At 50.9% G+C, this 12,121-nt stretch overlaps 1 protein-coding gene across 4 annotated transcripts; it reads right to left on the reverse strand.

Moving 5' to 3' along the window:
• Positions 1-741: 741 nt before the first annotated feature.
• SLC22A6 (solute carrier family 22 (organic anion transporter), member 6) lies at positions 742-9,506 on the reverse strand. Of its 4 annotated transcripts, none has more exons than XM_006903108.1 (11): positions 8,816-9,506; positions 8,117-8,220; positions 6,073-6,227; positions 5,791-5,959; positions 5,235-5,358; positions 4,978-5,093; positions 3,240-3,454; positions 2,994-3,102; positions 1,151-1,222; positions 1,088-1,109; positions 742-852 (listed from the first exon to the last, which is right to left on the reverse strand). In XM_006903108.1, the coding sequence occupies exons 1-11, from the start codon at positions 9,182-9,184 to the stop codon at positions 742-744; spliced, it is 1,566 nt and encodes a 521-aa protein (XP_006903170.1). In that variant the 5' UTR covers positions 9,185-9,506. The 4 variants fall into 4 exon arrangements, with proteins under 4 accessions (XP_006903170.1, XP_006903168.1, XP_006903171.1 ...); XM_006903106.1 differs by having other exon boundaries at positions 1,151-1,354; XM_006903109.1 differs by lacking the exon at positions 1,088-1,109 and having other exon boundaries at positions 742-829.
• Between the last annotated feature and the right edge of the window lie 2,615 nt (positions 9,507-12,121).

The following is a 12,121-nucleotide window of genomic DNA, read 5'->3' on the forward strand; positions in this document are numbered from 1 at the left end:
AAATCTCGCCTCTGAAAACCCACTGGAAGGTCAGCTATGGGTCGGTTCTGACTTGAAGGCACGCAACAGCAACAGCAAAAAAGTTAAAGCTAGGGAGCTCTGCTGGCCTAGTGGTAAGAAGCAGCACTGCAGTCTTCAAAGCATGTCGTTCAAATCCACCAGCTGCTGTGCAGGAGGAGGATGGGAAGTCTACTCCCTTATGATTTACTGGCTCCAGAATCCGCCCCCTGCAAAAAGTTGGCAGTTCAAAATCGCCCCGAGGCTCCTCAGAAGAAAGGCCTGTGACGTAGTTCTGGAAGAATCCCACAGAGCGCTCTCACATACACGGGCCACCGCCACTGTGGGTGGGTTGGAGTTGGTGCTGGTTGGGTTTTATTTGAGTGTCTTCGAGAAGGAAGGAGGAAGGGGGAGGAGAGTTGGGATGGGGGAAGGGGTCTGTTCCAGTTCTCCATCCCAGGGGGTGGGGGATGGGGACTGGAGTGCCTAATTCCTTGGGCTAGAAGTGGGCTGATACAGAAGGTGGTGACACTGGACACAAAGGAGACACAGGGAGACAGTGCACCAGTAGACTTTTTTTATGATGTGGTCTTTCTGGGGAGGGGGACCCCTTGGGGAAGTATTTCCCAGAACCACAGCCCCCACGCTTGGGCTGCCACCCTCCCTCCCCTCTCCTTGTAGGGATGCCCGGGCCCCACAGGCCCCTCACTCCCTTGAGGGTCCTGGGAGGTGCCTTCTCAGTCCTCAGAGCCCATTCTTCTCGGGTGCTGAGGCCTGGAGTGGGACCATCTGCTTCTGCTGCTCTCGCTGCTGTCGGCTTGGTTTCCTTTTCCTCCTGTGGGCAGAGACGTGGTGCTTGGTGTGGGGGGCATGGCATGCAGCTCAGGAGCGGGGTCCCCAGGGGCTCCCCACTCAGCTTGCCTGCCACCCACTCTCTGCCCCAGACATCTCCTGCTCCCTGCAGCAGAGATACGCAGGAAGGACTGCAAGATGCCCAGCCAGTGTGGAAAGCAGGGAGGAGAGCCCGGTTCTGGGTGAGGGGTTGCACTCTCTGAGTTGGGGTGGGCTCCTCCCTGCTCCTCTGGGGCACCTTCTTCTCTGTCAAGCTCCACCTGGAGGCTGGGGCTGGCACCGCAGGGAGGGTGTAGCTCACCTGTTCTCCAAGTCCTGCACCGTGTCTGGTAGTGGCTGGCCCAGGGTCTCAGGCAGGAGAGCAGTGACTGCGCTGGCAGCCACCGGGATGGCGCCGTAGATGAAGAGAGGGGTGGAGGGGTAGAGCTCGGCGGTCATGCTCACCAGAGGGCTCACGATGCTGCCCACCCGGGCCATGGTGCTGCCCATGCCCAGGCCCGTCTGCCTGTGGGGACACAGTTCTGGTGTGAACACAGAGGTGCCGGCTACACCTGGCACCCGGGCAGCTCAGGCCCAGCTCTGGTCAGGACATCCCTGGCTGTTCCCTGTTTCCCATTTGATGGTTACTCCTACTTGGCTTACGTCTGGACCGGAAAAAAGAGAAGCTAGCCAGAGAATTGGCAAATCTAGGAATTAATTCTGCCTCTGCCCTTAATTCACTTTGTAACCAAGGCAAAGAAATTATTTTTCCTCTCTGAGCCTCAGTTTCCCTGTCAAAGGAAAGAGTTGGTTAGAAATGGTTCTCCTAGGGGAGCTCTGGTGGCCTAGTGGTAAGGAGCTGCAACTATAATCCCAGAGGCGCACGGTTCAAATCCACCAGATGCTCTGCCGGGGAAGGAGGGACAATCTCCTCCTGTACCAGTCAGATCTGATTTGACGGTACACGCACAGAAAAATAATAAATTTAAAAAAAAAAGAAATGGTTCTCCTATTACTGGAGGTTTTAAAGTTACTTTCAGTTGTCTCAGCCCCACATAGACCTGTTGGATTGGTATCTTCAGGGGAAAGGACTTGGGATCTAGTTAAGAGCATGCTTTATGAGAGACTCAGAGACAACATGCTTGGGTTCAAATCCTGGCTGTGTGACCTTGGGCGAGTCACTTGCCGTCTCTGTGCCTTGGTTTTCTTAGTTGTAAAATGGTGATAGTAATAATAGTGTGATGATGGTATTAGGCATCATTTGCTCTGTTGCACATAGGGATGCTATGCGTTGGAGTAGACTCATTTTACCTAACAACATTCTGATAGACTTGTTATGAGGATCCAGTGAGTTGCTATTCGGAAAGAGTTTTGACAATGCCTGTTACATATTGACCTTTCTACCATTATTTTCCTGAAATTCTACATGGACATACAGGAAGAACTATCCCCTCTCAGGGATCTTATCCAAATAGTCTGGGGAAGCTTAACACATCTTTCACATCTGATGATTTCTGTAAAAGGCTCATATGTATGTTTTGTCCCATTCTTTTTAAATTATTTGTTCATTCACGTATACTTTTCTCCCTTCCCCTCCCCTCAGTTCCCCTTGTAAGACTACGAATTGTTGCACGAATGGCTTCTAATTGTCCATTCCTTTCAAACTGCCTTTCCTGTTATGTATTCCAGTGCAGTATTCATGAAATACTTACTGCATCCAATTATTAAAATTAACTTGTGGGTTTTGTTTCTTAATGCCAAAACATATTCCCACCCAGCAACCCCCCAAAAAACCCAGCAGTGCTGTGTTTATCTATGATCTACTCATGTGCAAGTGTTTAAAAGTGTAGTTCCCATGATGGGGAGTAACGTTCGTGTTTGTGCTCTTTGGTTTCAGGTGTACCACTTGATTTATAGGTAGGTGGGTAGATTATCTGGGCTTTCTATTCTGTCCTTGTTGGTGACCCCTTTAGAGACCTTCTTCTAGGCTCAGGTAAAGGCTTGGAGGGAGGCCCTGCCTGTGTGGCCCAGACAGTGACCCAGGAAGTGTGTGCTGAGTACTTTCAGTATCATTTGCTATGATGGGTGTTGAGAAGGGCCTTGGGATGTGCAGAACAACTTACACCAAGATACTAACATCCCCTTACCTCCAGGCTCCCCCTTACCGAATCATTGTGGGGTAAAGCTCTCCAGTATACAGGAAGATGCAGTTGAAGGAGGCAGCCAGACAGCCCTTCCCCAGTACAGCAAGGGAGGTTCGAACAATGGTCTGGTCTAGAAGAAAGGAAAGGGCCAGAGGGAGCTTGGGAGTGGGGGCTGAGGGAAATGGCTCCCCTGCCTCCTGAGAAGTTGGACCACGTCTGGGGATGCAGCCTAGGGTGGGAGGGGCCTAAATCCCCATGGATGCTCACCCTGGGGTACCACTCCATTGATCAGGATGCAGATACCCGCCAGCAACAGCGAGGCCATCTGAGCAGCCTTGCGGCCCAGGGAGTTGATGACTAGGAAGCATACAAGCTTGGCAGGCAGGTCCACAGCCCCAAAGATCACCTGGATCAGGTAGATGCTGACCCCAAAGCCCTGCAGGTCCATGACCAGCCCGTAGTAGGCGAAACTAGTGGCAAACCTAGTGGGGTAGGGAAAAGAGTGTGGATTTGTCAGACACGCTTAACACGTTGTCACACACTTTTAAAGTTGACGACCATGCTAGAAACACATTTGCCGTCATTTGCAGCAACGTGTTAAAGAGGGACACTCATTCCGAATAAGAGTGGCCTACACAGGCATCCCGTGGAAGGACCTAGAATCTTTCTTGGTTACTGCTTCTTCTGACTTTTAGTTTTTAACTTTTTAGTATTGGAATAGTCCTCTCATACCCCCCACTCCCCAATTCCCAAGCTTTTCACGGCTAGTGCATTAGAAAATTTGCTGTACAAGATTGACCTAATTTTGGTCTTTATCTTATCTATTCATGCTGGGCTTATTGAGGTGGACAGGTGAGCTACTAAGACCAAATCTTTAGGGCCAGGGTCTTGGGAGAGGCCAGAGATTTCTAGGACTTGTCCATGGTCCTGGAATGAGTGTCATATACCTTTAACAGTACACAAAAGGAAGCTTACCTAACTCTCTGGCTAGGACCCATAGTAGCTTGAATCCCCCCCAAATTAGAAGCAAGCAGGTCATTGGCAACATTGTGTTTCCTCTCTCCATGCCTCTCTTCACTGTGTGGAGTAAGATTTGCTGTGGTGATGGGAGGATGGTGTTGGAGTGGCGATGAGAAGGAAGCTCTGGCCCAGAGCCCCTTAAAGGCAGTTTTGTATTACTTTTTTTTTTTTAATGTGTATACTGTCAAATCAGATCTGACTGGTACAGGAGGAGATTGTCCCTCCTTCCTCAGCAGAGCATCTGGTGCTGGTAGATTTGAACCTCACATCCTGGGATTGCAGTGCTGCTTCTTGCCACTAGGCCACCAGAGCTCGCCAAAGGCAGTTTTAACATCTGTTTGCTTGAATCATGAAATTCTGTCTCACATACTTGGGGCATGTGGTAAGGAGGGGCCCGTCCTTGGAGAAGGACATCATGCTTGGAAGGGTAGAGGGTCAGCACAAGAAATGAAGACCCTTGACGAGATGGATTGATTGACTCAGTGCCTGCGGCAACGAGGTCAGGTGGATTAGAGACAGTGAAGTTGGCTGAGGATAGGGCAGCGTTGAGAGCCATTGTTCATAGGGTTTCTATGAGTCATAGTCAAGTCAGAGACACCTAGCAACAACAACAACATTGACTTTATCTAGAGTTCTCACAGGCTAGTAATATATCTGAATGTTTTTCCAGCAAAATAGGTCTTTGCCTTCAGGATGTAATCCTGTTGACCCAGGACCACTATTCCCAATGAGGTGTTTCTTAATTGGAACAAGGCTGGTGGATGGAGAAGGAGAGTTTGGGGACAGAGCCCAAGCTGGAGGGACCTGGTCCTTCGGGGCACTCCCTGGAGGGGTGACTGCCCTCACTCATCGCTCACTTGTCGTCAGTCTGCTGCCTCCTCCCTCTGTCTGACTTCTCCCACCCACGCATCAGCTCCTCCCCACGGGCCTTTTCCCTTTCGATGTGCCTGCCTCTCTGTCCACCAGTCGCTGCGCCTGGGCCTACCACAGCATGGTGAGGCACAGGAAGAGGTGGCGGAGGCTGGGGCAGCGCACCAACTCCAGGGCTGAGGCCTGCCCTTTGCCTGTGGTCATCTCCTTCTGCAGGCTGGCTTGGAGCACCTGCAGAGGTGGGCAGTGCTTAGGGCCTGGCCTCTTCCAAGGGTCCTCCCAGCCCACCCTCTGCTTAGAAAGCCAGGGATTGGGAAAAGGGGAATGTGCTGCCCTGGTAGTAAGGAGTCATAAGAAGTCGCAGGGTCTTACTTCCTTGTTCAGTTTGGCTCCCTCTTCTTGCTTCCCATTGATCCGGGCCACCTTCTGCAGAGCCGTCAGGGTGAGGTCGAGTCTCCCGGAGGAGGAGTACCAGCGAGCTGACTCGATGAAGAACCTGCGAGCAGGAGAGGATGGGAGTCAGCGTGGCCCCACTCCCAGTCCCTACATCCAGGCATAAGGACAGGGGCCTGTCATGGGGTTTCAGGTAAGACTATGAACCTTTACTACCTCCCTCTCTATAGAATCAGAACCAGCTCTGAGAGGACTCATTCTTCAATCCACAAGCTGAGCTTGGATGCCAGGTAGGGGAGAAAGCAGGATGGAGATTTTGGGGGAAACCAGAAAAGAGAATACCCGGGCAGGAGGGAATCTTCTGTTTGCCCATCTGTTAACTATGGTGTCTACTTGGGGTGAGCTTGCACTTCTGGCTTTGACCTTCTCTGATTCTCTGAGGCTGGGTGTGTAGTACTCTTGGAGAGATGCTGTGCCCTTTGCCACTACCTGGGCTTCTATGGCACCACCTCCTACCACCCTGGGCCCCACGAACCAGGAGTAGATGAAGAAGATGAAAAAGGGCACCGAGACGAGCAGCTGCAGATGGCGCCAGTGGGGCATGGCATAGGCCACGCCGGCCAGGAGGAACTGGCCCAGGCTGTAGACGTAGCCGATCAGGGTGCCCACATAGGCCCGGGTGTGGATGGGCATCCACTCTACATCTGGAAAGAGGGTTAGGACAAGGTGAAGGGTTACAGCTGGGTGGTGCTGGACCTGGGGCTGCCGGGTGGACGGAGAGCCCTGGGGCAGGAGTGGCCTTTCTGGTGTCCCTCACTCAGTGTCATGCAGTTGAGGGCGATGCTAGCCAGCGACATGCCCGAGAGGAGCCGGAAGGCGCAGTAGGTGGGGAAGTTGGGCGCGAAGGCCGCGCAGGTCCCTGACACTGCCGTCTGCAGGTAGTTTAAGATCAGTATCTTCCGGCGGCCCAGCCTGTAGGAGGGAAGACCTGGGTAACTGACCAGGGGATGAAAGATGGGGTGTGCAGGGCAGGGAGGAGAAGAGAGGGGGTGATGGCTGAAGAACAGGCATCCCTCCCAGAAACTGTGAGTTCAGACACCCCAGTGAAGAGGATATCACAATAGAGCTTTTGGTTTCCCAGTAGTCATGAAATGATGCTAACACTGTGCTGTAGCCTATGAGGTGCACGACAGTATTGTGAAAAAAAAAAAGTTTGAAATATTGTGCATATTTAATATATGTGACAGAAACACATATATTAAATATGGACAATATTTCAGGAAGCACATGCTGTTGGAAAAATGGTACCGAATGAAAAGATAGTATAATAATAAGCATGTTACTGCTGTTGGCATTAGGTGCTGTCGAGTAGATTGCAACCCATAGTGACTCTATGTACAACAGATCTGAACCTTGTCCTGTCCTGTCCTGTGCCACTCTCACACTTCCTGACACACTAGAGCCCATTGCGGCAGTCACTGACCTTCTCTTTTGCAGACCCTCCCCTTTTCCAAGCATGATAGCATCTCCAAAAAACAGCCTCTCCTAGAAACGTGCCAGAAGTATGTGAGACAAAGCTCTATTGTCTTTGCCTCTAAAGAGCCCACTGGCTCCAAGACATATTTGTTTGTTCTTTTGGCTGTACTTGTTGTTTTACAATAATAGGCATAGATCAGTGGTAATTAATTCTATGGGATACAATGTCGATGAATGTATGAAATACAATGTGAGTGAGGATTATATGGAACATAGTGTATATGAATGGAACACAATGTAAATGAATTGTTGTACGAAGAAGAATTAAAAAATAAAGACAATGGTACCAAAAGACTTGCTGGATGCACAGTTGCCACGAACCTCCAGTGTGTGGAAAAGAAAAGAAGAAGAAAAAAGGCAGTATCTGTGTGACAAAACACAGCACAGTAAAATGAGGCTGCCTGTATCTGGTACAGAGAACTGGTCTCAGAGGCTAGTTACCCCAGCCGTGAACTGTGCAGTCTGGAGACCAGATGCCCTGGGTTCTAGTCCTGCCCAATTGCTGACTACGGGAGAGTGGAGGGAAGTGTCCCCTGAGCATGAGGATGCATGAAGTGTCCCAGGTACGTTCGTTCACATGCCCTGCCCACTTGTGATGATCCGGTTTGGAGGAGGAATAGTGTCACTTGTCCACATAGCCTGTGAACTGTGGGGCAGGATTTGAAGCCGGAGCCTCTTCTCTGCCCGTCTCCCCAGCTCCCTCTGGAACTGCCCCTTTCCACCCTCGTCTGTGGAATGCCTAGCTTGGGCCTGAGCCAAGGTGTTGATGCTGTGACCTGGGAGCCCTTTGGATCGTCGGAGTGCTCCGGGCTGCTGCGTGTGAGTGTGTGTGAGAGCGTGCTGGAGAAGCCAAGGACAGAGGCAGTGTTTTGGACCAGTATTCTGTTTCCTTCAGAGCATTTCAGCTTTAATCTGTCAAGTTTACTGGAATTTCAGAGAGAGAGTTTTTATTGTTATAAAAAGAATGGAAAACTCTAGGATCAGACGGCAGTGCTCATGTCTTGGTCATTCTGGGAATAAGACTGTGAAGGTTCTCTTGGAATTCCTGGCTGGTGCATACGCTTAAGTGCTAGGCTACTAACTGAAGGGTTGTAAGTTCGAATCTATCCAGAGACCCTTCAGAAGAAAGACTCAGAGGTGTAATTCTAAAAATCAGCCATTGAAAACACTACGAGGAGTTTCTACTGTGACACATGTGGAGTTGCCGTGAGAATTAACAGATTCTTGTCCTCAAACCAGCTGCAGATGGGAATGCCAGCCTCCAACGGAGGCCCGGTATGCCCAGCCAAGGAGTCCCCAGGCCCTTGTCCCTCCCCAGGACTGACCTGTCTGCCAGGTTCCCGAACACCATGGCTCCAAGCAGCACCCCAACCATGTACAAGGACTGAGCGAGCTGGCGTAAGGCTCGGTGAGAGCACACGAGGTCCCACTGTGGGAAAAGGGCAAGGACCCGGCAGAGGTGAGCCCAGGCTGTGAGGGAGCCCCGTCTCCCTATTTCTGATTGGCCCTGAGGGAGCCCCTTCCCCCATTTCCTATGTGCCCTGAGGGACCCCCTTCCCCTTATTTTCGACTGGCCCCTTGGGGACTGTATCACCCTCATTGTCGCCCTCTGTGACCCAGGGACCTTTTTGAGTTTCAAGTCTCCTTTTTTGCACAGACTCCTGTTTTGTGTCTCATTCTCTCTCTTTCCACCTTGGTGTCTGAAGAACTTCAGACTCTATGTGTGTGTCTGAGGGGCAGACAGAGGGAAGATCTGGTAGCCTAATGGCAAGGAGCTGTGCTGCCATTCCAAAGGCGCATGGTTCGAATACCCCATCTGCTCCACCAGAGGAATATTGCACATGGGAGCAATCTCCTCCTGTGTGATTTACCTGCCTCTGAAAACCTGCTAGCTGGTCAGGTATGGGTGGATTCTGACTTGAACAGCAACCACATATCTAGTTTTTAAGATATAAAAATAACTGGGGCAGGGTGGGGGGATGGCAGAGCCTGCCTGGTGCTGGAGAGGGGGTGCAGGTCCTCACCTCAGTCACGATGGTGGCGGGGAAGGTGCTGTGGTCATAGATCCAGCCGTCCACACAGGGCTCCGTGGCCCCTGTGACGTTGGTCCCTGTGCCATTGGCCGAGGGTGGTCCCCGCTGAGGGGCAGTGAAGCGCAGGCAGGACTCGGGCTGCCCCTGCCTGTTCCGGGGCAGCCAGCCCTCTAGCCCACCGTCCTGGCTGAGGTTGGCGTTAGCAGGCGGGCGGCAGTGGTGAGTGGGGATGGCGGCAGTGAAGTTCTGCAGGGTGTTGTGGGAGGCCATCAGAAGAAGGGGGAGGACCACCAGGGTGACTTGGATCCGCTGGAAGCGGCCGACGCCCCCCACCTGCTGCAGGAGGTCATTGAAGGCCATGGGGCCAGGCCCGGCCAAGCGGCTGGGGGCTGAGGACGTCCAGTCCCGGGATCGCCGTCTCTCAGTCCTCTGCCTGCTGTCCTCCACCAGAGGAGAGGGGCTGCCGTGACCTCCGCAGCTGAGCTGCGCCTGGAGCAGGATCTGAGCTGGCTCTGTGGGGGGACAACAGCCTGGCCGGGGCCGTCCCTCCTCCCCTCCCTCGCTCCGGCTCAGGCCCTCCCTTTCCCTTGCAGCCTTCCTCACTTTGAGGGACCTCCGTTTTCAGGGTCTGCTGTCAGCCTGACCCTTGCATGCACAGTTTTTAATCCTTGGCTTGGAGGGAGTTAAAGTGTGACTTGGTATCAGGAAGGTTAACCCTTGGAGGATCATTGTATCAGTGGAATTTCTCCAAGTGGGTATAAAGGGCAGAAGAGGGTAGGCCCCGGCAGAGGTGGCCAAGAGGAGGGACGGGGAGGTCTCGCCCAGGTACTGAAGGGCTAAAGGGATGAAGGGGATCTTGTTTGTCCCTTCTGCCTCCATCCATTAGACTTTAGGAAGTGTGGTGGTGTCCTGAGGGGGTTCTGGCCGTCTTGTTGGATGAGAATCAAATAATCTTATCTTTGGGAGGTTCTTGCTCTTACTTGCCATCAAGTCAACCATGACACATAGTGACCCTATGAACAATGGCCCTGAAACTTGCTCTTTTCCAAAGCCAACCTCACAATCTCCAGCACACCTGACCTCAATGCCACAGTCACTGTGCCAACCCATCGCATCCAGGGTCTTCCTTTCTGGTGCTGACCCTTCCAAGTATGGTTGTCCATCTCCAAGGACTGGATCCTCCTGATACCAAAGTATGTGGGACAGAGCTTCAGCATCCTTGCCTCCAAGGAACAGCTTAGTTTCTCCCTCTTATGTTGTTAGGTGCCATCAAGTTGAGTATGACTCATAGTGACCCTGTGAACAGCAGGTCTGAACTCTGTCATACCCTGTACCATCCTCACCAACTCTGATACACTTGAGCCCATTGCTGCAGTCACTGTGTCAATCCACTTGGTTGAGAGTCTTCCTCTCCTTCGTCATCCCTCCACTTTTCCTAGCATGATGGGCTTCCTAGAATTGAGAAAATACAGCACATCCAGTTAAATGAAAAATTTATATATATATATATATATAATGAGTGTGAACTGCTAGGAAAACAAACGGATTCATCCTGGAGAGGGTTAACTGGATGATTCCTTGGAGGCAAGGATTCTGAGGCTCCATCTAACATACTTTGGACACGTTGTAAGGAGGGACAGGTCCTTGGGAGAGGGACATCATGCTTGGGAGGGTGGAGGGACAGTGCAGGAGGGGAAGGCCCCCTATGAAGTGGATTGATTCAGTGACTGGGGTAATGGGGGTAAGTGTGTCAGAGACAGCGAGATTGGCACAGGGCAGAGCAGGGTTTAGGACTGTTGTACATAGGGTCGCTATGAGTCGCAAGTGACTTGGCGGCACATAACAACAATAACAAGTGTGCTGTGGATCAGAGCAACTTGACAGCAGTGGGATGGTTCGTGAAATCTTGTTGGCCGCTGTTCAGTCAAGTCATGGCATGGCGACCCCAGGCATGGCCAGCACCACAGTTGGTCCACTGTGATCCACAGGACTGTTGTGTTTTTCACTGGATGATGTTTGAAAGATCTCCAGCGCGTAGCTTGGAAGCTCCAGTGAAACCTGTTAAGCAGCATAGAATCAGCAGGACCTCTGCTGACAGGTGGGTGGTGGTTGTGCATGAAGTATGTCGGTCGAGGAGGGAACTCACATGTCGCACAAGGCAGGGGAAAAGTCTCCCCCTGGACCATAGCTGTGCCTTGCCCTCGTACAACATTAAGGATGTATTTATACTTAAAAATTATTCATTAATCCAAAATTAAACTTTAACTAGGTCTCCTGTATTTTTGTTGCTACGTCTTGCAATCCTCATCTTTGGCCTCCTGAGGTCAACTCACGTCTTAGAGGATCATGACTTTGCTCATTTGTGAGAAGCTGCTTTTGAAGACGTGAAACCGAAGTCAACAACATATGTAATAAAGGTGATTGTGGGAGCTTTCACCCTCTTGACCATCTTAAAGTAAAATATCACATCCTTGTTTGCTGAAACTGAGGATGACCTCTTCTGCATTTGCTGCAGAAGGTCAAGAACTATAGCTTCAAAATGTATTGAAGAAGCTCAACATCAAAAAAACAAAGATTCTCACCATGTGGCCAATTGGCAGCATCATGATAGAAGGTGAAGAGATTGAGATTGTTAAGGACTTCAGTTTGCTCGGCTCCACAATCAACACTCTTGGCACCAGCAGCCACGAAATCAAAAGAAGAATTGCTCTAGAAAAGTCTGCTGCTAGGGATCTCTCCAGTACTGAAAAGCAATGATGCCAGTCTAGAGACCAAGATGTGGCTGATCCAGGCCATGGTCTTTACAAGGGATGATGGAAGGAGAATTGATGCTTTTGAGCTATGGTACTGGAGAAGAGTATTGTCAGACGAAGTTCAGAATCCTTGCCTCCAAGAGGCATCCTGGTTCCACCCTCTTCAGGATGAACCTGTTTGTTCTCCTAGCAGTCCATGGTATATTCAGTACTCTTCTCCAGCACTTCAGTTCAAAAGCATCAATTCTCCTTCTGTCATCCCTTGTCATTGTCCAGCTTTCTGATGCATAGCATGTATTTCTGATAGAAAGGGAATACATTACATCAAGTGGATTTTATAGAGGGAATATATCCAAGCACATCCTACTCTGAAACAGTAGTTTTCTAAGAGGAACAATTTGGTACCCTCAGATACATTTGCCCATGTCTGGAAATATTTTTGGTTGTAACAAGCTGGAATACTACTTGGAGCCAAGGATTCTGAAGATTCGTCTGACATACTTTGGGCATGTTGCAAGGAGGGACTGGTCCTTGGAGAGGGACA

Source organism: Elephantulus edwardii, unplaced genomic scaffold, assembly GCF_000299155.1.
Source record: "Elephantulus edwardii isolate Elephantulus edwardi_28Jun2011 unplaced genomic scaffold, EleEdw1.0 scaffold00510, whole genome shotgun sequence".
NCBI lineage: Eukaryota > Metazoa > Chordata > Mammalia > Macroscelidea > Macroscelididae > Elephantulus > Elephantulus edwardii.

Coding starts and splice junctions, on each gene's coding strand:
- SLC22A6 (XM_006903106.1), bottom strand. CDS start 9,184: ATGGCCTTCAATGACCTCCTGCAGCAGGTGGGGGGCGTCGGCCGCTTC. Junction 6,228..8,116: donor TTCGGGAACCTGGCAGACAG/GTCAGTCCTGGG, acceptor TCCCTCCTACAG/GCTGGGCCGCCGGAAGATAC. Junction 1,355..2,993: donor CTTTACCCCACAATGATTCG/GTAAGGGGGAGC, acceptor GTGTCCCCACAG/GCAGACGGGCCTGGGCATGG.